The sequence below is a fragment of the Pteropus vampyrus genome, unplaced genomic scaffold, assembly GCF_000151845.1.
Source record: "Pteropus vampyrus isolate Shadow unplaced genomic scaffold, Pvam_2.0 Scaffold202, whole genome shotgun sequence".
Lineage (NCBI taxonomy): Eukaryota > Metazoa > Chordata > Mammalia > Chiroptera > Pteropodidae > Pteropus > Pteropus vampyrus.
In genome coordinates this window covers 181,635-209,583 of record NW_011888983.1, presented here as the reverse complement: position 1 = coordinate 209,583, position 27,949 = coordinate 181,635, and the positions used below count along the sequence as shown (strand labels likewise).

Sequence of the window (27,949 nt, the reverse complement as noted above, 5' to 3'; positions counted from 1 at the left end):
ATTTTTTTTTTCAACTTATAGTAAAAAAAGAAATTTTTTGCATGCTATAAATGTTTCAGAATTAAATGATATCGGGGAATTCCTGTTATTGGGGACAAAAAACTTTTGATCTTTTAATTTCAAAGCAGGGAAGAACAAGTTATGTTTCTTGGAAATGTTAAATAACTGATCTATTTTATTTGTTTTTAGCTTATAGTCGCAACTACATGTATGGGAATAAACCATCCAATATTTTCTCGTAAAGTTTTTGATTTTTGTATTGTGGATGAAGCCTCTCAAATTAGCCAACCAGTTTGCTTAGGGCCACTTTTTTTTTCACGGAGATTTGTGCTGGTTGGGGATCATCAGCAGCTTCCTCCTCTGGTGCTAAACCAGGAAGCAAGGTAAGCAGACACTGAAGTTTTAATTTTAAACTAGATTCTTTTTAAGCAACAGTTACAGTACACTGATAAGCCTGAATTTGTGTTGACAGAGCCCTTGGCATGAGTGAAAGCTTATTCAAGAGGCTGGAGCAGAATAAAAATGCCGTTGTACAATTAACTGTGCAGTACAGAATGAACAGGTATTTGTAACAGCATCAACTGTGAGTGATTTTTATGTTTTTTTTGTCTACCAAAACTAAAATTACTTTTGTGATTTTCTTAGTAAAATCATGTCCTTAAGTAATAAACTGACATATGAAGGAAAGCTGGAGTGTGGATCAGACAAAGTGGCCAATGCAGTGATAAACCTACCTAACTTTAAAGATGTAAAGCTGGAACTGGAATTTTATGCTGATTATTCTGAAAATCCTTGGCTGATTGGAGTATTTGAGCCAAACAATCCTGTTTGTTTTCTTAATACAGACAAGGTAAAAAACAAACAAACAAACTTTTTAAAAATTTTTTTCTCCTTTCATCCTACTATTTAAATCCCTTCGGTTATCACTGAGGGGCAAGCAGGCTCTGGGAAATTAACTCTGTTAAACTGATCTCGCAAATTACTGCTTTTATACTGATCTCACAAATAACTGCTTTTATACACCACAATTCCAATTTATTGGTTATAATTTACAATTATTTATCTCACCAGTGACTTCTCAGATTCTCTATTTTTGTTATTCGGGTTCCCTCTTTCTTAGCATCAGGAATCCAAATAAGTTGTATTAAAAATAATCAAGGTTACTAAGGGATAATGTAGGAGCAAAGTAGTCGTTGGAGAGTTTTACCAGGTATGGTAGAGTCTGGGGAACTTTATCTGTTCCATTATTTGTATAAAAGGCAACAAAGAAATAGAAAGAACACAGATACTAGAGCCAGATCTAAGTTTGATACCTAGCTCCTTATTGTGAGGCATCGGGCAAGTTACTTACCTTTTCTGGCTTTTGACTCTTTTTGTTTGTCTGTTTTCTTTTTCTTTTTGGCTTTTGACTCTTTAAAATGGGGGATAACAAAGTAAGGTATGTAAATCCCAAGTTGCGGTTGGCTTTCATAGCGATTTTAGTCTGAATTATAGCATATTTAAGATGGTTGCCTCTGGGTGGCTTTCTAAAAGTAAAGAATCTCGTTCATTTTTGTTAATTCTTTTATCTTCAACTTTTAAGATGAAGATATTTTTCATCTGTCCCTACAACTGGTAGTATAGTCTTTATGACTACCTGTGTACTGATAGTATTCTTAACTCTAGAGATTGTTTTACAAGCAGGATGCATATTTTCCTGTTTAGGTTCCAGCACCAGAGCAAATTGAAAAGGGCGGTGTAAGCAATATAACAGAAGCCAAACTCATAGTTTTCCTGACCTCAATTTTTATTAAGGTAATTTAGAATTTAATTTTAAGGGCTAATTAATATTAGCAGAGTAATAGAATTAATATTAGTGCAGAGTAATAGAATGTTAGAATTCAAGGAATTTAAGATTAGCATTAACCGTAGTTTATTAAGATAAGAGGACTGAAGCCTGATTGTTTTTGTTTTATTTTGAGAAAACTTGTCTCAGACATAATTTTTATAATGGCAGTAAAAATTTGGGTTTCCATTTAAGGTAACTTTTTGTAATATCAGATAATTCTGATGGTGTCAATGTGGTGCTGTAGTCAGCATGATTGGGGGCTAGAAACTTCAGTGTAAGGTATAGCAGAAAGTGAACTGTATTTCTTCATACTTTTTTTGTATGACAGCACTGTTCTAGTGGCATGAAAACCGTTATACCACCACAAACCTCTAATATCAAGGGAACAATTGTCTGAAGAATTTATTTCATCTCACAAAATGTGGGTGTAGATTTAGAGCAAATTGAATAATTGTATTTACTCCTTGCAATAGGAATGTCTGTTATAAATATCAATTGGGCACATTATATAGTAAACATTGAATTTAATAAATTTAGTAAAGCTTAATAACAAAAGTGGCCCTAAGCAAACTGGTTGGCTAATTTGAAGATTTTTCATTTTAAATTGTGTCTTTTTCTGTTTAGGCTGGATGTAATCCCTTGGATATTGGTATCATTGCACCATACAGGCAGCAATTAAAGATCATCAATGATTTATTGGCACATTCTTCTGTTGGGATGGTTGAAGTTAATACAGTAGACAAATACCAAGGAAGAGACAAAAGTATCATTCTAGTATCTTTTGTTAGAAGTAATAAAGATGGAACTGTGAGTTAATTGTATTTTCTGCTTATTTGTGTGGGACAAATTTTTTTCCTCTCAAAAAAAATTATGGTAAAACCACAGAACATAAAATTTACCATCTTAACTATTTTTTAAGTGTATAGTTCAGTAGTGTTAAATATATTCACAATATTGCACAATATATCTCCAGAACTTTTTCATTTTGCAAAACTGAAACTGTGTACCCATGAATAACAAATCCCTAATTCCCCTTCTTCCAGCTGCTGGCAACCACCATTCTGCTTTCTGTCTCTATGAATTTGACTCCTAGGTACCTTAAATAAGTGGAATCATACAGTATTTGTCCTTTTGTTACCTGCTTATTTCACTTAGCATAATGTCCTCAAGGTTCATCCATGTGGTAGCATGCGTGTGCCAGAATTTCCTTCCTTTTAAAGGCTGAATAATATTCCTTTGCATGTATATACAAATGTATATACAAATAACATTACTTTTTGTAGAGGTATATGCAAATAATATTCCTTTGCATGTATATATGTGCAAAGGAATATTTTGTTTAACTGTTCATTCATCAACAGATATTTGGATTGTTTCCACCTCTTGGCTATTGCTTTTGGGGAATTTTAAACATAAAGTCTTCCTTACATGTACTTTCAGATTTATAGATAATTCCAAGTTTTGTTTTGTTTTTTTGCATTTTTACTTCTTGATTCATTTTTCTTGATTGTGATACCTCCATATGGTTTTAAACATATATGCAGTAAAAAGCCTCCCTTCTACTCTATTTCTTTTCTACTATTCTTATCCTCACAGATAATTGCATTTTTGTTTGGATAAACTTTTAGAGTTTCCTATGCATATACAAAGAGATATGAATTAGTATTCATAGTTCCCTCCTTTTTAACACAAAAGGTAATATATACACTATTCTAGACTTCGCATTTTCCACTCGATAAAATAGCTTAGATATCTTTCCATGTCAATACACAGAGATTTCATTCTGTTCCTACAGTGCATAGTTTTCTCTTGTATATACGTGTCATGATATATTTAACTATTCCCCTGAGTCTTTTTTTGTTTTTATTACTGTTACAAACAATGCTACAATGAGTGAAGATAGCTCTACTTTTTAATTTTTATTATATATATTTAATAATTTTAAATTGTGACTGGGATATTAACCCAAGATAAAATATTTGAAATTGGCATTGTGGTCAAGTTTTCCAACTGTCTGGATTTTTAAGTGTGTTGATGAATCTTTTTTGTAATATATGTTTTTGAAAGTAGTAAAAGTTGAAGACAAACTATATTCTTTGCCAGTACAAACTCAAATATATAAGAAAACTCAAATAATTGAAAATTATATTTCTTTCAGCTTGGCGAACTCTTGAAAGATTGGCGACGTCTTAATGTTGCTATAACCAGAGCCAAACATAAACTTATTCTCCTGGGATGTGTGCCCTCCCTATACTGCTATCCTCCTTTGGGGAAGCTACTTTATCATCTAAACTCAGAAAAATTAATATCCTTTTTGTTTTATATATTGTCATATTTGTGCTATTATGAGTACTTTATGTACTTGTATAACTTAAAACTGTGTCTTGTGTATTCATTGCATGGGCGTATTTCAAAGGTCTGGTTCTATAAAGGAGAGAGAGAAAACAATTCACAGGAAGTAATTTTAAGCAAAAAGTGAAATAATGAAGGTGATGGAGAAGGATAGTTTGTGAAGTGAGAAAGGGAGAAAAAAGGAACTTGATCGGTTGCCCTGGGAACAGAGTACATGTTCCCTAGAACATATGTAGGAATACTGGTTATCCCTTCTGGTTCCTCACTGCAATATATAACTTTCCTTTTTAAATTTAGGACAAAGCGTTATATTTAAAAATGGAGAATTGTTCCTTGTCATATTGCAATTTATATTAAAAATAGATCATCTTAAAATTTTTTATGAAGATGTTAGATTTATATATAAACCTTATTGCTTAAGTACATTATTATCCATAGAATGCCATAAAAATAATAATATTTTAGCGGTCCTGTAAACCAAATTATAAAATATTAAATAATGTCATAAATGTTTTTATGTGATTCCATATTGTGTTAAATATATCTTCCTTAATTTATTTTATATTATTGATCTTCCATCAGGAGAACATGAAAGTCTTTGTCACATATTGGGTGATTTTCAAAGAAGATAAAACATTTTTTCTTGCTTTTTTCATACTAACGCAGTGATCTCTATTTTCTGTTATTTGTAATTTGGACATGCTGTAAAATCAGTGCCTGGTTAGGCTGTCGAGATAACTTTTATCCCAAGAGTATGAAATGATGTAAATGTACTCTGTTCAGAGTTCTAGGTTTTTGTTTTTTTGTGGAGTTATTTATTTTTTATTTTTTGGCATGGTCTTGTTAAACATAAAGTTCTGTCACCATACAAAATTTAACACAGTATTTATTTTTTTTAGTACAGGTATACCCAAAACTGAAGTCTCAATTTATAGGTCCTATAAATGTGTTTTAGTGTGACCTAGAAAGAATTTGATAAATATTTACTAGCTTTAAAGATGGATTAACTTTTGGATCTGAGGTTTAAACATTTTTAAGTTTAAAATTTCAAGATTAATGAAAATAAAGAAAATTGGTTTGTTTTTATTATTTAAACATAATCTTGTGGTGCTAAAAACATAGATGTGAGTCTTTTCTATATTTTGAGTTCCCTGGTCCAAAGGCCATTTTGCTGGTTTTCCCCTCTGACTTTTGCTTTCTGTTATCAGATATGTTTTCACTTTAAACCTAGTCTTTTAAATTAATACTTATAAATTGATTATTTCCAATTTTGAATTCTCTCTTGCTCTCCCACTTGTTATTTTCAGTATTCTAGAGTAGATTTTGATGTAAAAGAATAATTCTTACTCTTTTTTAGAGAGGAAATTTTGTTTGCTGAATTGATGACAAAAAGGTATATCATATATCCTTGTTCGTACCTATTTATGTTTATATGCCCCTTTGTTTTGGGCATTACTCATTTTTTTCCTCTTTGTATAAAGATGTTTTGTAAAACAGAATTACCTCGAAGTACTTAATTATGTGTATGGTGACCAATTTTACCCTCTGTATCCATCATCTAGGGGGAAAATCCCATTTCTCAGTTGCTTCTACCTTAAAAATTATTAAAGTTTTTATTAAATAAATTGTTTTCTGTTAGACCTTACTGTGTCAATTATTAATACCAAATAATAATTAAGTTCAGGGTTGTCCAGCATTTTTCCAGTAGTGACAAGTGAAATATTGATAATGCTCTCAAGCTGAAACCAAAGAGTGCTGATGTTATATAACAGAAAGGAATCTAAGATAATTTCAGTTGCCAGGAGTAATATGAGTAAGACATTTTTTTTGGTTTAGTCAATGGTTGCTTCTTCACAAATTTGTGTGTCCTGTAAAGTAAAGCCCTATGGAAGAAGAACCTGAGGAGTATCTATATTTCCTGTCATTTATGAACCTGCCTTGATTACACGATTCTAGCCACTCAATTATTTGAAAGAGTTAAGAGTCATTGTGTATAAGCTGCTGTGAATTAGAGGCTTGGGGTTAGCTGGAAGTTAGACCTGACACTCAAAAAACTAGTAGTATAGTCTAAGTATGATATTCATGTCAAGGACTAAGACAGCAGTGGCCACCAATCACGAATGTTTTGGGCACTCACTTTGTTCAGTTCCAGATCAAAAGCACCATTAGCCTAATAAACAAGATCTTTCTTACAGTATAAACCCAAGATTTGATGACAGTGTAGTCCATTCCTGAATCAGTTCAGAGTTCCTGCCTCCTGACCCCTTCCTCTTGCTGTATCCTGATTCCTTTTCCTCCTCATGAACAAGTTAGTCGTATTTCAACGTTTAACAGTAAGATAGTAGAAGGGGTTAGACTTGTTAGGAGTTTTAGACTCCTTGAAACACTAAAAACCTCAGAGTTTGAGATTATGAAAATGGACCCTAGTTTTGTATTAATTCAAATTCTGGCTCTCAATAGTTCTGTGACTTTGGGTAAGTCATTTAACCTTTCTGAAGTTAGTTTCATCTGCAAAATGGAGATAATGCCTTTCTCCTTGGGTGGTTTTGAAAATCAAAGGAGATTTGGGCCTAGGAACTGACCTGCACATATAAGCTCATTGATAAGAGAATGAGCATGGAAGATCAATGGCGAAAGGGTATGGGATGATCGACTATACATATAGAAAATATGAAATTTGACCCTATCATGCCAGGCACTGAAATCAATTCTGGGTGCAAAAGCAGGCCTAAATATAAAAGGCTAACTTATGTAACTCAGCATTTTCATGACCTTGGGGTAGGGAGGATTTCTTAATAAAGCATAAACCATAAATTCAACTGTAAGAAAATTACAAATTTATTTATAAAAGATCTCCATAAAAAGAGAGTATTAGTCAGAAGGTTCTGGCAACACATACTTGACACCAAACTATTATGTAGAATATCGAGTAACTTATACAAGCCAATAAAAAGTCAATAGAAAAATAAGCTAAAGACTTGAACAGTTTCTTTGCAAAAGTGAACCTCCAAATAGTAAACATGAGGAAAGTGCTCAATGTCATCAGATATAAAAATGAAATGAACCCACCATACAATCACCTACCCACGAGACTAAAATGAAAAATTCTCACAATTCTGAGCATTAGAATAGACATGGAGTTACAGAGACTATATCGCTGAGAAGAGTTTTGAAAACAGTTTGGCATATCTAGCAAATTTAAAGAAAGGCATACTTGATTTTCCAGTAATTCTATTCTTAATTATGTAACCTAGAGACTCCCTTGCACCAGGATGTATGTACGACCTGGAAATACCCCAACCTGGAAACTCATGCACGTGGATGATGTAAAGCAAAGGAAACAAGTAACTAAGTTTGTAGTGTTATTCCATGTGTGGAAAGTTTATAAACAGGCAAAGCCCGACTACATTGTCTGTGGCAGTAACACATATTTGAGTAGCAGTAACATACAGAAAATCAAGGAAACGATTCTCGTGTAAATCAGAATAATATTTACCTGTAAGGGGATTGTGAGTGTGGCTAGGGGCATTTTCCGGGGAGGATGGCTGGCGCTGCCCCTTGCTAACTTGATCTGGTGGTGCTTACTCTGGTGTTCATTGCATAATGATTCTTTAAACTGTGCATATGTTTTATCCATTTTATTCACATATGATCATCTCACAATAGAGAAAATTAAATACCAAAAGAAGAAACATAATAGGACTTTATAATGGCCAAAGTGATGAAAAGAAAAATATCACCCCATTTTCTTGAAATATCTCGGTGTATTTCTAGCTTAGCCACTGTCTTAAAAGTTGCTCATCTAACTAGGTAATAGCTCATTTTTCCCAAAATGATATATAACTTAAACCTAATGTCATCTGACCTTGAAGGCTTTTATCTCCCTGAAATGAGAAAATGCTAGCTTTGTGTAGGACACCTCTTCCCCTTGATTAGTGAGATCGTTCTTTACTGCTTTTTATAAACCAGTATACTACTGGTTTAAACGTTATGATTTGGGCTAGTTTCAGTAGTTACTGCCTACTGTTAATTGCTTCAGGTTTTCTAAATTCTTCTGATTCCCTATGAGTTTGTAAAGAGGAGAGGGGAGCGGTCAGGTGTGTTAGTTAACCCAGCCCGACCTGCAGATGTAAACGTTCGCTCGTGGCTCGCATCCTCTTGGAAATGCAGCTTTAGCGCTGCGGTGAAGCCCGGAGGGTGAGAGGCGGGTGGTCCGACCAGGGTCCCGCCCTCCGGCTCCTCACATCGGAGGCCTCCCTCAGGCTCCTTTTCCTTCTTCCGGTCCGGCTGGACTCCGGGAAGCTCAGCAAGGCCGGTTTCTCCCCTGCGGGCAGTAGGCTCCGGGTCTCCGCGTCTCCGCCCCCGTCGCGGCGCCGCGGGACCGCCCGGGCGTCCTCCCGCCGCGGGGAGCGCTGTGGGCCGCGGCGGGCCTGGTCGCAGACGCCGTGGCGGCCGCCGCGCGCCTGAGGGGAGCTGCTGGCGGGGCCCAGGGACTCTCCGCCCGAGACGGCGCCGCCGCCATGGGTAAGGGGCACGGGCAGACAGCGGACGCCGGGCCCGGCGTCCTGGGCTGAAGGCCGCGGCCGGAAGAGGAGGGCTGGCGATGGTGGACACCGAGGCCTCCGGGTCGGAACTAGGGCCGGAACCCGGGCCTGGGCGGGGGCAGCCGCGAACTCGGGGTCGCCCAGGGTCGCCATGGCAACGCGCGGCCGCCCCTCGTTTCCTCCCGCAGGCGCCCCTATTCTGGGGGCTAATGACAGAGAGCTCTTGGTCCCACGGCCTCCAGTGAGCGAGGACAGGGCCGGCTGGGGTGCTGACCCCCGGTCTCGGGAACAGCGGGGACGGGCGATGACTTCTCTGGTTTGGGGGTGGCGGAGGGAAGACGCGTCTCAGGTTTTGGCGTGGGTGCCCGACGCCGAGCGGGGAGACGGGCAGCGATGCCGCGCAGGACCCCGGGTGAGCCCTCCGCGAGGGTCCTGGGGTCGCCCCGAGCCCTTTGGACAGCCCTGTCGTGGGGAGGAAGGGAAGCAGGGAAGGGGCTCTCGGCCGTTGGCCCGGTTTGGGGACCGCGACCCGGCAGAACATATCCGTGAGCCCGGCAGGGCGCGGCCGGTTTGTAAACGCTCCTCTGCGAGGAAGCTGCTTGCGTCCAGCACGGACCTGCCTCGGAGCTGCTGTAAAGGCTCCCTTTGTCTAGTTGTCTCATCATACGTTGCGGATGATGGGCACTGTTAAAAAAAAAAAAAAAAAAAAGAAAAAAATTGGGAATTGCCATAGATTATGAAACACCAAGTGGTTTCGCCCCTCATAAAAGAGGGAGCTGTACAACTGTGAAGATTTGAAGAAATGATGTATGTGGAGATTTTCCATTTTCCTCCTGCAGGTGTGGCTCCCTGCATTTTAAGTTGCTTAGGATTCACTGTCAGGCTTCTTGCCTAGCTATCTGAGATCAGAATACTAGATCTTTGGGAAGCCTGGACTTTTGTTCAGTGATGGAAAAATGGACACTTGGATCACTTGGAGTCGTAAATTTGTTAGATTATGAAACTGTTTACTGAGTGCTTCATTTTTCAGCACTTCATTTTGTCATCTGTGTTTGATGAAAGTCTTCCGCTCACAACAGTGATAAGAGTATGGGGCAGCATCTGAATTTCTGAGAATAAAATCAGTGGGAAAGAAAAAAATATTTTTGTGAATTGAAAATATCAAAAATAAGTTTTTTTAAAAATGTGCCTATTAACTTGATATTCAACTGAATCAGCTGTGTGGAAGGGCAGGCAACTTTAATGTGAAACTAGACCTGCTTTTATTTCCTCTGGGAAAATAAAAGAGTCATGTAATATAGAACTACAGTTGCAATGAAAACAGAAAGAGGGTTAAAATGAGTGAAAATTAAATAGCTTCTCTTGTTTTCTCTTATTTGTCAATGTGTTTTTATTTACGTCATGTTTGTTATTAGTGATTACTGGAATCTTAGAATTTTAACTACCTTTTATTGCCAGTTTGTTCTAAGCATAATTGCCTTGAGATTCATCCTTGGATGGTTCCTGCTATCCATTTTTTTTGCTTGAGATCCTTAAACATGTTGTCTGTTACTCTAAACTTATCTTTACAGAAAGTCATTTAAAAAGCCTCCTTCTCTGTGAAGAGGTACCACAAAAGTAAAATAAATACTAGAGATTAGCTAATTCGCAAGATCTTGAGAATATTTTCATAAACTTTGGCTGGAGTGGGGCATGGTATATGGTATATCTGAGAGGGACATAATGAGAAGTTAACTAGGGGTGTAGGTTAGTTAGGAAGACTGTCCACCAAGGGGAAACAAGCCGCTGTTGGCTTTATAGGGGAAAGAAAGGGTTTGTATATGTTTCAATGTCACGTCTTGGAAATGATGTTGGACTCCTTTCTTGTGCTTTCAGCTACAAAAGACCCCACAGCTGTAGAGAGAGCCAACTTGTTAAACATGGCTAAACTGAGTATCAAAGGACTCATTGAATCTGCCCTAAGCTTTGGCCGCACTTTGGATTCTGACTATCCCCCCTTGCAGCAGTTCTTTGTTGTTATGGAGCATTGTCTGAAACACGGTCTTAAAGGTATCACGAGATTTAAAAAAATTAACTTTAGAATCCCCTCTCCTTCTATCTTAAGCATCTTTGAAAATGTGGTATTTTTTGAGTTCATAATTACTGTTACTTTACATTTTAAAATGATGGGTTGGTTTTGGGAGAAAATATCTTACTGATTTATGTTGTCAAATGAGTGGTCTCAGAAAATGCTTAGTGTTTTGTAAAAAGTATATTTAATCAAAAAATTTTCAACATACTCTGAATTGGTTTCCATTTTCTAAGACAGAGAGTTATTTTAAAAATGTTAAGCTTGGTGATTCTGATATGAACTCTTATTACTAGTTTGAGCCCTGTTGAACAAATACGTTAAAGTAGTTGATTATTGAAATATAAACCTCTTTAGTGCGTGGAAACATAACTAGAAAAATTGTCTTCTGGATTGAGTTGTAGAAATGTGAGCACTCCCTGAAAATGATGATAATGGTGAATATTGTAGTCTTCTACAATGTGCATATTGAATTATTATGTGTAAAATGTTTGTATTATATTTAGGTATTTAATATATGTTGTATAATTATTTTTTACTTAATAACAGTTGACAAAAATAACGTCTATGATCAGCAGCTGTGTAGAGGGCTATGTGAATTAGAGTTGTAAGGTAACCATCACAAAGCAAAAGAAACTTGGTTTCTTGTTATACTAGGAGTCTGGGTAGGTTGCGGGGGCCTAGAAATTCTGACTATGGCACATGAAAGTGGGGGTAAATGTAAAAAGCAAAAGAGGATATTTATCTAAACATGATTTTAATAAAATTGTACTTCAAACCGAGAAGCCTTGGCATCAAAATTTGAGAAACTCTATGTGATGTTATTAATGTACTCATTTCTTTTTTTATTTTAAAATATTTATATTGAGATGTAATTTACACATAACATTGTTAATTTCAGGTAGACAGCATAATGATTAGATATTTGTATATATTGTGAAATGATCACCCCAAGTCTAGTTAACACGCATCACCACATAGTTACAATTTTTTTTCTTGAGATGAGAACTTTTAAGATTTACTCTTAGCAACTTTCAAATACAATATAGTATTATTTATTTAAAAGTTTACATATTTTCCTCTTGCATGTTATGTTAGTATACATTGAAGAGAAGATTAGAAGCAGCAAAAGTGCAGCAGGATGGCAGCTAAGAGCAACTCATCAGGAAATATTCAGAAAGGTCTCCTATTAAAATGCAGTAACTTCTCATTGATGTGGTTATTCATATACACATCTTATATGAGATTATCATATACACTTAGACACTGAAGGTCTAATTATGGTAATTCTTTCATAGCATGCTGTACATTACATCCCCAAGATTTATTTATAGTGGGAAATTTGTATCTTTTGACCACTTTCATCCACTCGTATCCTCTCTGACAACCAACAATCTCTTCTCTGTATCTATGAGTTTATGTTTTTGTTTTTAGATTCCACTTTTTAATTAAAGCCTTAAGATAATTTTTTAAGATTATGTAAATAATAGAAAATTATACTGTTTGTACATGAATCAAACAACATAGAAGCACATAGAGCGAAACATAGTTTCCCTTCTTTCTCCTCTCTAAAGGAAATCTTTGTCATTCTTGTTTGTTTTTTTTTTTTTTTTAATTCTAAGTAGATTTCTGTGATTTCCTTTTTTTTCTCCCTCTTAAAAATGAAAATGGTATGGTTTGGAGATCGTTCCATTTACATAGATGTCTTAATCACACTTTTAATTGCTGTATAATATTTCATAGTATGTGTATAGTGTGACTTTAACTACTCTCCTTTTAATGTACACTTAGGTCATTTCCAGTTTTTTACTATTAAAATTGTGCTGTAAGAACATCTTTGTGCACAAGTGCTAGGGTTTATTTAGGATTCCTGGGTGTAGAAGTATTGAGTCAAAGGGTAAAGGCAACTGGCATCTATGAAAGTTTCACTGATTTATCTAACAACAGTGAGTGCGAGTGTTTATTTCCTCGTATTTTTTGGCTACTCTTGATATTATCGACCTTTTTGAAAATTTTCCTTTTTCCTTTTTAAAAATAGCAGTAACAGATCTTTATTTTCCTCCATCCTGCTGAAATAGAATTTGCCAAAGGGATGGCCAGAAGAGTTAAATTTTAAACTCTTTTCTGAATTTTTTTTCCTTTACTTCACAAAATATCATGAGGCATGTCCTAACAGTCATAGGCTTATCTTGATGAATCATTATAAAGCTACTTTGTGCTGATTGATTTTCTCCCCTAAGGAAAAATTGCCATCTACATGACTGTCCTTGGGTGGAGCATGATAGGCACACTGGATCTGCAGAAGAGTTGGTAGGTGGTAAGAAAGAAACAGATAGTGGTTTCATGTTTTTGTATTACTCAAATCTCAGAATAAAAGAAAAGTAAAACCACAGTTTTTCATGTTTAAAAGTAGAATAACTTTTTATTTGTCCTTGGTTCATAATAAATTTAATAAATTGATAAAAATCAACCTTCTAGGGCTACCAGCCTTTTTATTCTGGTACTGGTAAAGAATGAGCACAGTTGTTTTTTACTGTAATTACCTGCCTACATATTTCTGATATGGGAGAATGGCCAAGGTGCATATTTCTGATAAGGAAAACAGGCTCTTGATCAACGTGGCTGTAAAAGAAAAGGTATCTGAATAATTGTTATTAGAAATGTTGAAACTAAATATTAAAACAGAAGTTACTACAATTTTATATGTTGAAGTTATATGCATTGTATTTCCTTTTTTTAGTAAGAAAATCATTTTTGAGTTACAACAAAACTATCTGGGGCCCTTTGGAATTGGTGGAGAAGTTATACCCAGAAGCAGAGGAAATAGGAGCCAGTGTCCGGGATTTACCTGGTCTTAAGTAAGTAATCTTATTACTTGTTCATCTCTAACCACAGAAGTGTATTTGCTGTTCCTTAAAAATACCTCACACTATAGCTTATTATCCTCTCTCAGCCTTAAGTAGTCTTCTTCCATTTTCTGCTAATAAAATTTTGTGCTCTCTTTATGGCTCATCTTAAACTTCATTTCCTTTATGAAGTTTTTCTTAGCCCCTTCAGTAAGAATTAACTGCTTTTAAAAATATTCTTATTATATTTTTCCCTTTATTATATCACTTCAATTCTGCAGGAAGTTCCAAGTCCTTTGAAGGTAGGAGGTATCAATTATGAATTTCTGTTTCCTGAGTGTTAAGCTGGTTTGCAGTAGTAGGCAGTCAGTAACAATTTGTTGGAGACTGATTTAGGCTAAATCTAGGCAAAAAACTCAGGAGATTTGAGTTTTCAGATAAGCCACTTATATAACATGGGACTTGTGCACATTACTTTTCTTTATCTGAAAACTGGGACATATAGTGTCACCTGCCTGTTTCACCAGACAAATGTATATGAAATATCCTAATATATTGCTGAATATTTTAGCTAATAACTCAGTGTTGAAAATTTTTTTGCGGATATAAAGTGTTGCTAGGGCCAAGGTCTTATGCTCTTCAGGATATGATTAAGATGTAAGATCTCCATTTAGTTTAATTCTTGTGAATGAGATAACTTTTTTTTTATGCTTAGCATTTTCTGTCATATGATCAGTTTGCTTTCTCTTAGACAGCTACAGTTTAGGGTTTATATGTTGGTAGCGTTTTCTGGCTGTTACAACATCCAGATGTTTGCAAGTTGTACTTAGTCGAGTTATAAAAGTAAATGGCTACTATTTACTGAACACTGTATCAGGGTAATAAGATAATTATTTTACTTGAATTATCTCGTTTAGTGCTTAAATCAGTCTTATAGGGTAGAGGTTATTATACTAATTATATAGATGTGAAAATAGAGGTCAGAGAGGATATAGTTAATAAGTGGCAGAGCCAGGATTCAACTCCAGTTTTTAGAATGAAATAGCACGTGATGTTACACTTGATATTTCTTATAATGGTAGATTAGGTATAGTGATTTTTAACAAAGACAAGAAAAAGGGAATTTCAGCTCTCAGAAAGAGGAAAGATTTGATTTCATTTTAATATGAATATACATGTTCATATTGCTTTTAAAAAGCCAGACTCTAAAAAAGTTAAAAAATGTTTTCTGAAGAATGGTATTTCTTAAAATGCTAAGCCATAAGAAATTCATTAGCTGTTAGAAGTGAAGATTGTTTCCTCCCAACTACCTGCCAAAATGTTCTCTGTATAAGAGAACATGATAATGTAAGTGATATTTTTCTCTTTAAAAAATAATACGTATTCTGTAAAATTTGCTTTTGTTTTTACTAAAAGATAGAATTTGGGTAAGAGAGGTACGCGATTTAATTTTAAAAGAAAAATTGGATAAAAGAAACATTTGAAAAAAGTAAGTACCCTGGTGATTTCTCTCTGTTTAATTACCAACTTGGTACTTTCTTAGCTTTGTTATGATTTTTTTACATTCAAATAGAATGTCAGTTATTTTTTGAAGGCATTATACTGCTCTATTGATGCATTTTACATATTGATTTTATTATAATAATTTTTTATTTTTTAGTTGGCATACAATACTATATTAGTTTCAGGTGTACAACATAGTGATTAGACATCTGTATAACTCACAAAGTGATCACTCCAATAAATCTAGTGCCCCTCTGACACTATACATAGTTATTACAATATTATTGGCTATATTCCTTATGCTGTACTTTATGTCTCCATGACTTTTAGTAACTACCAGTTTGTACTTCTTAATCTCCTCCCCTTTACCACTGACCCCCTCAACTCCTCTCCCATCTGGTAACCCTCAAAATGTTTTCTGTATCTATGACTATTTTTGTTGGTTTGTTTGTTTATTTGGTTCTTTAGATTTCACGTATACATGCAATCATATGGCCTTTGTCTTCCTCTATCTCACTTACTCCATTCAGCACACTACCATCCAAGCCCATCATGAAATATTTTTTCCCATCCCCTCACTTTTAGTCTGTGTGTGTCTTTTAATCTGAAGTGAGTCTCTTGTAGGCAGCATATGTAAGAGTCTTGTTTTTTTATCCATTCAACCACCCTCTCTATTGACTGGAGCATTTAATTCTTTTTCATTTGAAGTACTTGTTAACAAATATGTAGTTACTGCCATTCTTTATTGACATTTTTGCTACGTAATTTTTCTTTTTTTTTAAATTAAGTTTATTGGAGTAACATTGGTCAATACAATTATATAATTTTCAAGTGTACATTATCATTTGACATCTGTATATTCTATTGTGTGTTTACCACACGAAGTCCAGTTTCCTTCAGCTACCATATATTTGATCCCCTTCACCCACTTCACCCTCCCCCTCCTCCCCCTATTATTAACCCCCTTAACCCCATCTGTCTCCCCGCCCCAACCACCTGCCCTCTGGTAACCACTAATCCATTGTCCATGTCCCTGAGTCTCTGTTTGTTTGTCCTGTTCATTTGTTGCTTTTAGGTTTATATCCCACATATAAGTGATATCATGTAATTTTCAGCTTTTTCTGTCTGACTTATTTCGATCCATGTTGTCGCAAATGGCAGCTTTTCATCTCTTCTTATGACTGAGTAATATTCCATTGTATATATGTACCACAGCTTCTTTAGCCAGTCATCTATCGTAGGACACTTCGGTTGCTTCCATGTCCTGGCCACTGTGAATAATGCTGCTGTGAACATAGGTGTGCAAATATCTTTTTGGATATGGGTTTGCAAGTCTTTGGGTAAATACCCAGTAGAGAGATTGCTGGATCATATAGTAGAACAATTCTTAGTTTTTTGAGGAACCTCCATAGTGTTTTCCATAGTGGCTATACCAATTTACAGTCCCACCAGCAGTATACGGGGGTTCCTTTTTCTCTGCCTCTTCTCCACCATTTGTTATCACTTGTCCTGTTGATTACAGGTATTCCGACAGGTGCAAGATGGTATCTCATTGTGGTTTTGATTTGCATTTCCCTAACAGCTAGCAATGTTGAGCATCTTTTCATATATTTGTTGGCTATTTGTATGTCCTCTAGGGAGAAGTGTCTGTTCAGATCCTCTGCCCATTTTTTGATTAGATCTTTTGTTTTTTTGTTCTTATTGAGTCGTATGAGTTTTTTTGTATATTTTGGATATTAGGCCCTTATCGGAGGTGTTGCTTGCAAATATATTTTCCCATTCTGAAAGTTGTCTCTTTACCTTGCCGATGGTTTCTTTTGCTGAGCAGAAGCTTTTTAGTTTGATGTAGTCTCATTTATTTATTTTTGCTCTTACTTCCCTTGCCTTTGAGGTCAAAGTCATAAAATCCTCTTTAAGCCCAAGGTCCTTGAGTTTAGTTCCTGTGTTTTCTGCTATGTATTTTATTGTTTCAGGTCTTATTTTCAGGTCCTTAATCCATTTTGAGTTAATTTTGGTGTGTGGTGATAGACAACAGTCTAATTTCATTCTTTTGCAGGTGGCTTTCCAATTTTCCCAGCACCATTTATTGAAGAGGCTTTCTTTTCTCCACTGTATGTTTTTGACTTTTTTGTCAAAAATTATTTGCCCATATAAATATGGGTTTACTTCTGGACTCTCGATTCTGTTCCACTGGTCAGTGTGTCTTTTTTTCTGCCAGTACCATGCCATTTTAATTACTGTCACCTTGTAGTGTAATTTGAAGTCGGGCAGAGTGATGCCTCCAGCCTCGTTCTTTTTTCTCAGGTTGGCTTTGGCCATTTGGAGTCTTTTGTGCTTCCATACAAATCTGATGAATTTTGTTTCATTTCTTTAAAAAATGCTGATGAGATTTTAATGGGGATTGCATTAAATTTATATAATGCTTTAGGTAGTATGGTCATTTTAATGATCTATATTGATTCTTCCAATTCAAGAACACGGAATCTCTTTCATTTCTTTGTATCTTTTTCAATTTCTTTTAATATGGTCTTGTAGATTCATTATATATAGATCTTTCACATGTTTTGTTAAATTTATTCCTAGGTATTTTATTTTTGTTGCAATTGCAAAAGGAATTATATTTTCCACTTCTTTTTCTGGCACTTCATTATTAGAGTCTAGGAATGCTTTGGATTTTTGAACATTGATTTTGTATCCAGAGACTTTACAGTATTTGCTTATTGTTTCTAGTAGTGTTCTTGTGGAGTCTTTAGGGTCTTCTGTGTAGAGAATCATGTCATCTGCAAATAGTGACAGTTTGACTTCTTCATTTCCTATTTGGATGCTCTTTTTATCTTTTTCTTGCCTGATTGCACTCGCTAGGACCTCCAATGTTATATTGAATAACAGTGGCGATAGTGGACAGCCTTGCCTTGTTCCTGATCTTAGAGGGAAGCTTTTTAGTTTTTCACCATTAAGTATAATGTTGGCTGAGGGTTTGTCATATATGGCCTTTATTATGTTAAGGTACTTTTCTTTTATACCAGTTCTGTTAAGTGTTTTGATCATAAATGGATGCTGTATCTTGTCAAAGGCTTTTTCTGCATCTATTGATATGGTCATATGATTCTTATTTTTTAATTTGTTTATGTAATATATCACATTAATTGATTTGCATATGTTGAACCATCCCTGTGCCCCTGGGATGAAACCCACTCGATCGTGGTGTATAATCTTTTTAATATGTTGCTGTATTCGTTTTGCTAGTATCTGATTTAGGATTTTTGTATCTGTGTTCATGAGAGATATTGGTCTGTAGTTTTCTTCTTTTGTGTTATCCTTACCAGGTTTTGGTATCAAGTTAATATTGGCCTCATAAAATGAGTTGGGAAGTATTGCTTCCTCTTCGATTGTTTGGAAGAGTTTGAGAATAGGTATTAAATCTTCTTTGAATGTTTGGTAGAATTCACTGGTGAAGCCATCTGGTCCTGGACTTTTACTTTTTGGTAGATTTTTGATGATTGTTTCAATTTCCATACTGCTGTTCGGTCTATTTAGATTTTCCAGTTTTTCTTGATTCAGCCTAGAAAGATTGTATGTTTCTGAGTACTGGTCCATTTCTTCTAGGTTATTAAATTTGGTGTTATATACTTTTTCATAGTATTCTTGTATGATCCTTTGTATTTCTGCAGTCAGTCGTAATTTCCTCTCTTTCATCCCTGATTTTATTTGTATCCTTTCTCTTTTTTCTTTAGTGAGTCTAGCCAAAGCTTTATCAATTTTATTAACCTTCTCAAAGATCTAGCTCTTTGTTGCATTTATTTTTTCTATTTTTTTTGTTTGTTTTCAATTTCATTTATTTCTGCTCTGATTTTGATTATTTCTTTCCTTTTGCTGACTTTAGGCTTCATCTGTTCTTCCTTTTTTAGTTTTTTAAGATGAAGCATTAGGTTGTTCATTGGGACTTGTTCTTGTATTTGGAGATAGGCCTGTAATGATATGAACTTTCCTCTTATGATGGCTTTTGCTGTGTCCCAAAAGTTTGGATATGTTGTACTATCATTATCATTTGTTTATCTCCGTGTATTTGTGGTTCTTCCTGCTTTCTTTTTGTAATTGATCTCTAGTTTCAAAGCATTATGATCAGAGAATGTGGTTGGTATGATTTCAACCCTCTTATATTTGTTGAGGCTATTTCTGTGTCCCAGTATGTGGTTGATTCTTGAGAATGTTCCATGTGCACTAGAGAAGAATGTATATGCAGCTGTTTTGAGATGGAAGGCTCTGTAAATGTCAGTTATGTCCTGTTGGTCTAATGTGTCATTTAAGGATGTTATTTCCTTATTGATTTTCTGTTTGGATGGTCTGTCCATATCCAACAGAGGGATATTTAGGTCTCCTACTACAATAGTGTTTTGGTCTGTTTCTCCCTTCAGTTCTGTTAGTAATTGCTTTACTTATTTTGGGGCTCCCTGATTGAGAGCATGGATATTAATAAGTGTTATGTCTTCTTGGTGCATGATTCCCTTTATCATTATGAAGTGTCCCTCAGTATATTTCTTTACCTTTTTTATTTTGAAGTCTAGTTTGTCCGATATTAGTACCGCTACTCTCACTTTTCTCTGCATGCCATTTGCTTGAAATATCATTTTCCACCCTTTAACTTTGAGTCTATATTTGTCTTTGGAGTTGAGATGTGTCTCCTGGAGGCAGCATATGGTTGGGTTTTGTTTTTTGATCCAGTCCACAACTCTGTGCTTTTTTATTGGTGAGTTCAGTCCATTTACATTTAGGGTGATTATTGAAATATGAGGTTTTCTTATAGCCATTTTATCTTTTGCTTTCTGGTAGCTCGGTGTTTCCATTGGTTCCTTATACTTGTGTTTCTGTTTTCTTTATTTTGATTGGGTTTTGTGGATTTTCCCTCTGGTCCTTCTTGTTTTATGTTATATACTTCATTTCTGAATATTTGTTATGTGGTTACCATTATGAATATGAAAAGAATTGTTATACAGTCATCCATTTTTTTCTGTGTGCCTTATTTCCATTCCCCTTTGCGAATTTAAATCTTTGAATCTTCCACTTTTCAGTCATTGTTGTCTCAATTTGTCCCTATGTATGCTGAACATTCATTACTACCTTTGCAATTCTCTTATTATTGAAGCTTATAACGCCCTGTTCTTATTAAGGAGTACACTCCTCTGCTTCTGTTTGCCTGATAGTCACTTTACTCCTAATTATGTTTTTTTTTTTTTTGTCATTTTGTTTTAGGTGAGGTGACCCCTTTTAGTATGTCCTGCAGTGCAGGCCTCATAGTGGAGAATTCACTCAATTTTTGTATGTCTGGAAAGGTGTTAATTTATCCTTCATACCTAAAGGAGAACTTAGCTGGATTCATTATTCTAGGCTGGTAGTTCCTTTCGCTTACCATTATCTTCTCCCTGGCTGCTCTGAGGATTCTATCTTTGTCGTTGATTTTTGATAACTTTAATACAATGGGTCTTGGAGAAGGCCTTTTTAGGTTGAGATAATTGGGTGTTCTGTTGACTTCTTGAATTCCAAGTTCCAGCTCATTCCTTAGATTTGGGAAATTTTCGTCCACTATTTGTCTGAAACTGCTTTCTAATCTCTGCTCCTTTTCCTTGCCTTCGATAATGCCTATTATTCTCACATTTCCTCTCCTGATGGTATCAGCTAGTTTTTGTATTTCTCTTTCATTATTTTTCATTCTTCAGTTTCTCTCTTCTTCCTTCTGATTTATTTCTAGATTTATGTCTTTGATATCTCTGATCCTTTCCTCCATTTGGTTGAATCTATTTCCTAAGCTTGCTATTTCATTTTTCAACTCTTGCAGTGTTTTTTTTTTGTTATCTCCAGAAGTTCTAGTCTCTTCTTTTTGAGGGTTTCAATCTCCTTGCTCTGCTCATCTTGTTGTTTTTTCAATTCCTGAAATTGTTGATCTGAGTTGTTTTGGATCTCATTGAGTTTTTTCAGAAGTACCATCCTGAATTCTCTGTCATTTAAATCTCATATTTTTATATTTGTAAGCTTATTTTCTGGAGATTTTTCTCTTTCTTTCTGAGATGCCTTGTCACCTTGGTTGTTCATGATGTTTAATGGACTACTCCACCTGGGCATTAATGGAAGTGTATTCTGCTTTTTTTCCAGAAAGAAGATTTATTATGTTAAAGGTGTCTGTTTAGGCTGCTGCAAAGAAGGCATTTTTCTTTTGGTTTCCAGTAGGTGGCATCTAAGCCTCTTGGATCCCTGCTTTATATAAAGCCTAAATAATACCTTTTTAAATTTTCTTGCAGATATTTAATCACGCTCGCTACCCTCAGTTTCAGTCCCTGTCAGTGTCAGCGACAGTCTTGGCAGCGTTTGCTCAGATTCTTTTGGGGCTCCGCAGTGATCGGTCTTGGAGGGTATGGGGGGAAGAGGCCCTCTGGGTTGGGAGTTGAGGGCTGTGGTTCAGCCTTGGATTTTCAGCCGTGGCTGGTAAAAATAAGCTGTTGTTTCTCTGTGGTCCCATCCTGCTTCTCTGCTTTCTGCTGCTGGCAGGCTGTGGGGAGCTCATAGCTTTCCCAGGAAGGGCTGTACCTTCTCCCTTTCCCCTCCTGCAAGAGGTAGCTTCGGTCTCTGCAGCATTTGTTCAGATTCCCCCTAGGGCTCTGCGGTGTTCTGGCTCTGCAGTATGCGGGAAGGGGCCCTCTGGGTTGGGGGATGGTGGCTGCACCTCAGCCTCTGTTTCGCAACTGTGGCCGGTAAAAATCAACTGTTGTTTTTCTGCCATCCCACTTCTCTGCCTTCTGCCCTAATGACTGGGCCCTGCCTCTGGCTGGCCGTGGGAAGCTCACAGCTTTCCCAGGCAGGGCTGTTCAGGGAACTCGCCACTCTTTCTCCTTTCCCCCTCCTCCTACAGGGAGCTGCGGGCTGTGAAAGGCAACTTCTTTATTTCTTCCAGTCCACCACCTGACACCTGGGGTTCTGATCTGTGGTAGCTTTTATGCACAAATCCCACGCTCAGACTTGCTCGTGTTCAATTTTAGATGTTCACCTTATTGTTTCAAGGAGAGAGATCTGAAGACGTCTCTCATTCCGCCATGTTTTTCACATTAGCCATAATTTTTCTTCTTAAAGGAGTTCCTCCAAAATTTCCTCTAATACTGGCTTGGTGTTGACAAATTCCTTTAGCTTATTTTAGTCTGGGTAGCTCTTTATCTGTCCTTCGACTCTAAATGATGGCTGTCCTGGATAAAGTATTCTTGGTTGTAGATCCTGGGTTTTCATCACTTTGAATATTTGCTCCAAGCCCTTCTGTCCTGCAAAGTTTCTTTTGAGAAATCAGCTGCCAGTCTTATTGGTGCTCCCTTGTAGATAACTTTTCTCTGCTTTTCTTTTGCTGCTTTCAAGACTCTCTCTTTGTATTTAACCTTTGGCATTTTAATTATGATGTGTCTTGGTGTGAGCCTCTTTGGGTTCATCTTTTTTGGGACTCTGAGCTTCTTGTGGTTGTATGTCTCTTTCCTTCACCAGGTTGGGGAAGTTTTCCATCATTATTTCGTCAAATAGATTTTCAACTTCTTGCTCTTCTTCTCCTTCTGGTACCTCTATGATGCAAATGTTACATTTGATGTTATCCCATAGACTCCTTATATTATCTTCATTATTTTGGATTTTATTTTTCTTGTTGCTGTTCTGATTGGTTGACCTCGGCTTCCCCATCCTCTCTATTGGTGATTTGATCTTCTGCTTCCTCCACTCTGTTGATTCCCTCTGATATACTCTTCATCTCAGATATTGTATTTTTCATTTCTGACTAGTTCCCTTTTATAATTTTCATCTTCATTTTTATATATTTTATCTTTGTTAAAGTTCTCACTGAGTTCATCTACTCTTCTCCTAAGTTCCTTGAGCATCCTTATAACTCGTGTTTTGAACTCTGCATCTAATATGTTGCTTATCTCCATTTTGGTGAATTCTTTTTCTGAAGCTTTGTTCTCTTGTTTCAAGTGGGACATGTTTTTTTTTTTTGTCTTCTCATTTTGACTGCCTCTCTGTTTGTTTCTATGTATTAGGTAGGGTTCCTAAGTCTCCCAGTCTTAGTAGAGTGACTTTATGTAGTAGGTGTCCTGAGGGGCCCCTTGGCATAGACCTGAGAGGTGTCCAGCTGGAGACCAAGTTCAGTCACAGCCTGTGCGCTCCAGGGCCACCTGGTAAGAGTTACCAAGTAATCCACATATGGCTAACACCCATGCCGGTCTTATTGATGCCTCAAAGAGTCAAGTCTAAAACCAAGGCTGGCTGCACTAGTGCAGGGTTTGGGGCTACTCAGCAAGATGTATAGGGCATGCTGAGGCCAGATGCTGTTTCTGTGGGTTTTGTGAGCCTTTGAGAGATTTTATGAAAGTTGCAGCAGGAGCCAAGACAGCCTGTTTGTATGGAATAAAATCACTCGAAGTGGCTGGGGTGGGTCCACAAGTTGGGAGAGGCAGGGTCTCAGGGAATCTCCTGAGCGGAGCCACCTGTGTTATCCAGGTTGTCGGCACCTGCGTTTGCAGGCTGAGAGGGAGGAGGGCTTAACAAAGAAATAATGGCTTCTGCCTGCGCCCGTGTCCTGGAGCAAAGCGCCCCTCCAGTCTTTGCCCTGAAACCTGACAGCTCAGCACCTCCTCATATGTCCCTGGCACCCCTTGATCAACTGCCCCAATGCTGGAGCTCAGAGTGAGCGAGTCTGTCAGAGAATAAGGCTGGGCGTAGACCCTTTAAGAGGAAGATTTCCGCTTCCCGCAGCCCTCCATCTCACTCAGCCGCCATCTCAACTGGTTTTCACAGCCAGAGGTTGTGGGGACTTCTCTTCCTGGCACTGAAACCCTGAGCTGGGGAGCCCAGTATGCTCCTGGACCCCTTGCTCCTCAGGTTGAGGAGGGGGCTCTCAGCCAAGATGCCCTCCTGATTGCCACTCGCAGTTGTGGGACTAGGCTGTTCCGCATCTCCACCCCACCTACTGTTTTGAGGTGACCTGTTTGTTATTTAAGGTGACCTAGTTACAGGACTTCTGTTCAGCCAGACCTCTGGTAACTCCGCATATTGATTGCTCTGTAGTTTTGTTATAATTTTGGTGTGGTCGCTAGATGGCCTTTACCTTCTACGCATCTTGAATCTCTGCATATTGATTTTGGAAGGCTAAGCACATTCTGACATAATACTCTTTGTAGAAATATTGTCACTATTTAGAGTCATTTCTTCTAAGTCATAAAATGGTACCTGCATGTCCTACAGGTCCAGATTTACCTTAGAGACTTAAATAACTCCCAAGGATTGGTTTGCATGCTCAAAAGAACTGGTTTAAAACTGTAGAAACGAAGAGAAAACCATGATAAATTGCCTTTTTTCTTCATTAATGTGTACCTCAACAGAGATAGAATATATAGTCTATAATCTTGGGGTTGAGGCTATTTTCTTACCAATTGGTTTTGCTTTTTAGGACCCCCCTGGGTCGTGCAAGAGCATGGCTTCGCTTAGCCCTCATGCAAAAAAAGATGGCTGATTACCTTCGTTGCTTAATTATTCAAAGGGATCTCTTGAGGTTAGTACCATTAGATCATGTTCATTTTCATTTTTCATTTTATTTATAGCCTGTCCTCCAAAAAGGATTGAAGATGTAGTACAAAAGGATTTATAAAATAAAAGGAAGAACAAATGAGTGAGAACAGTGATGGGAACATAACATGGATCAGGAACTAGCCTAAAAAATGAGAACCATAAGCTTTTTATCACCTGATAAGGGGGAAATTTATGTTATATTTCTAAGTTAGTTTCATTTTTGTTAAGCCTAACATACATTTTTTTCTAAATTACAGTTAATTCTGAATAAAAATTTGTAGTGGAATTTGGGGCTTTAATTCAAGAGGTGTCTTTTGAGATCTTGAACATTCACAAACTACTGCTTCAACTGTGTTGTGGGCACTTTTTAAACCATCAGTTTAAATCAAATACCAGATGGTTAAGGCAGACTTTCAAAGCAAGGTAATCATTTCTTAAAGGGAGGGTGGCCATGGTAGTCCCTCCATCCACTCTTGTTCTTTTATTAGAGTACTTTTCTTATGTTCTGGAGAATTTGGTGGTTTTTGGTTTACTTTTGACTCTAGTCTCATTTGTCAAATGAGAATGACTATAGTTTAAGCTCCTGTAATTTCTCAATAATATTCTGAAGGCTAATTAAAATGATTAAGTAATATACATGGGACTTCCTGAGGAAGTCATGAGACATTGCTAACTAGTTCTTTAAACTGTCAAGTATTAGTTTTTAAACTATTCAGTCTCTTTCACAAGTCTCTTATTTGAACATTTTTTAGACTATAGATACCCGTGTCTTTTATTGATGATTTTCTACTAAGAACACTTGCAATACACATATCAAATGCACTGACTTGAACATGGGTTTTGAAATGTTTCATATGTTCATTTACTCACCTTAGTCTGTATCCCAAGGGTCTTAATAAATCCTAGAATTGAAAATTCAGCTCTAATAAGTATTATAATCAGAGCAGCAACAGTTATTATGTCTCTGAGAGTCACAAACATTCTGGCCTCAGTGATGCCTCTTTTTCTTTGGATCTCTCTTTGCATCTCTTTTCTCTCATTCAAAATTCCTTTTCTTTTATCTCCTTTAGTCTCTGTCTTTTATGTTTTCTGTGTAAACATTTAAATTTCAAAATTTTTAAGCTATTCACATATAGAAAGGCTAATTTGAAGATACCTGATTTATATTGGTTCTGTGTTTGTGATAAGGTGGTGAGATTTTAAATTTCAGTTTTTGAAATTTATGACAAGGTTATTATTTTAATTTTTACAGTGAATTCTATGAGTATCATGCACTGATGATGGAAGAAGAAGGAGCAGTAATCGTTGGGCTGTTGGTTGGCCTAAATGTGATAGATGCTAATCTGTGTGTAAAGGGAGAGGATTTAGACTCACAGGTAAGTGAAAGTTACTAGTACCAAATACAGAGTGCTTTCAGTTTGCACTGTTCCTCTTTGATGCAAGTATTACTCTAAGTTGTAAAAAGTACTGTTATACAGTAAAGAAAAATTAATGAAATTCGGTTGCGTATTAAAGATACTTATGATATTTCTCCCCGTTAAATAAAAATAACTTTATTTAATTCAGGTCGGAGTGATTGATTTTTCCATGTATTTAAAGAATGAAGAAGATATTGGAAATAAAGAAAGGTATGATTTTTCATAAGTTATTTCACAGGTTGTATTTGTTTTATACAGCTCTTTACAAATCATTATGAGGTCCATCTATTAACAATGTGGTTTTTATTTCCTTTATTTGTGTGTAATTCCTGCTTTGTTTAGTTTTCACTTCCATTTACAAGCTTTACAAAGCAAAAACCACTTAGAAAGAGGGTTTCAGATGAAGTACGGCTTCAGTCATACCTGTAGTTACTGAGATCTATTTTAATAGTTAGCTGTGTTTTTTTCCTTCTTTTTTTAAAAATTAATTTATTTTTTAAATTTAAAAATTTTTCAGTTCCAGTTGGCATACAATATTATATTAGTTTCAGGTGTACAACATGGCGCTTAGACATTTATATAACTTAAGAAGCAATCATTTCAATAAATCTAGAACCCATCTGTCACCATACATAGTTATTAGAATATTATTGACTGTATTCTTTATGCTATACTTTACATCCCCATGACTATTTTGTAACTACCTATTTGTATTTCTTAATCCCTTTCCCCTTTTCACCCACCCTCCTAGTTAGCTGTGTTTTGCCATAAAAGGGATGAAAACTTATTATTTACCAGATTATATATGCTGGTTTATTTCAAGATTTAATTATGTTTAAAATATACTTATTCCTACTGCTAAAAAGAAAGGATAATTATGTGATGGAGGTGCTAATTATTGCTGTAATAGCAATCACATCATAATATATAAATATCAAATTAACATGTTATATGCTTTAAGTTTGCAGTGTTATATGTCAAATATGTTTTTTAAAAATCATACTGATAAAAATTTAAATATACTAATGGTACTATTAAGTCTAGTATTAATAAGTAATTTATTTAAGAAAGCTTATAGTTATTTAGTATGCAGCTTACTGCTATATGATTGTATTCTTTAATTTTATTTTAAAGGCCAGGCAATGTTGTTTTACCATTATGGTTTTACAGCAGTTTTAGATGATTTAGACATTATTTTTGGCGCCCAATAAATACATTTCCAACTAACACAAAACTCCTTTTCCCCCCTTCTAGGAATGTTCAAATTACTGCCATATTAGACCAGAAGAATTATGTTGAAGAATTAAATAGACAACTGAAGTAAGTATTATAGATACTTGGATACTTAGTAGATTTTTGATTGTTGTCTTAGAGTTCCCTCCTTCATGTCAGCTTAACCCTATTCCTTTTATGCATATTTGAGAAAGGGTTGAGGGATTAGAGTGGAAACTAAGAATATAGAGAATTATTGGAGATAATTCATTTTTAGTAGAAAATGAGTCAGATTTTTAAATAGAATCTTGGGAGAATTTAAAAATAGAATTTCAAACTTATCCCTGTACCCTTGAGAGAAAAGGCTAGAGTAGAAGTTTATATATTAATGAGATATATTAATTTTTTGGTACAATCTTCAAAATCCAATGTGTATTTTACACTTACATCACATTTCAATTTAGACTAGTCACCTTGTAAGTGATTATTAGTAGCCACATGTAGCTTATGGCCACCATACTGTATAACACAGGTATAGTGAGTAATATTTGTACATAGTTAGAAATGGACTGTTCTTAATTAATAATTAGCAA

General features: G+C 36.1%; 2 protein-coding genes across 3 annotated transcripts in view; both read left to right on the top strand.

Annotated features, from left to right (window-relative positions):
• DNA2 (DNA replication helicase/nuclease 2) overlaps positions 1–5,820 on the top strand; it is a 33,215-nt gene extending 27,395 nt beyond the window's left edge. Inside the window, exons 15-21 of one of the 2 annotated variants that reach the window (XM_011372142.2) lie at positions 190–383; positions 473–562; positions 646–850; positions 1,705–1,794; positions 2,453–2,635; positions 3,987–4,133; positions 4,744–5,820. In XM_011372142.2, coding sequence (XP_011370444.1) covers positions 190–383; positions 473–562; positions 646–850; positions 1,705–1,794; positions 2,453–2,635; positions 3,987–4,133; positions 4,744–4,812 — 978 coding nt within the window. In that variant the 3' untranslated portion in view covers positions 4,813–5,820. The remainder of the gene's footprint in view (positions 1–189; positions 384–472; positions 563–645; positions 851–1,704; positions 1,795–2,452; positions 2,636–3,986; positions 4,134–4,743) is intronic. The other variant, XM_011372143.2, reaches the window with a different exon arrangement.
• A 3,022-nt stretch (positions 5,821–8,842) lies between these two features.
• RUFY2 (RUN and FYVE domain containing 2) overlaps positions 8,843–27,949 on the top strand; it is a 44,643-nt gene continuing 25,536 nt past the window's right edge. Inside the window, 8 exon segments of the mRNA XM_011372136.2 lie at positions 8,843–9,098; positions 9,101–9,136; positions 10,600–10,773; positions 13,533–13,650; positions 24,608–24,709; positions 25,979–26,102; positions 26,293–26,354; positions 27,399–27,464. Coding sequence (XP_011370438.2) covers positions 8,876–9,098; positions 9,101–9,136; positions 10,600–10,773; positions 13,533–13,650; positions 24,608–24,709; positions 25,979–26,102; positions 26,293–26,354; positions 27,399–27,464 — 905 coding nt within the window. The 5' untranslated portion in view covers positions 8,843–8,875.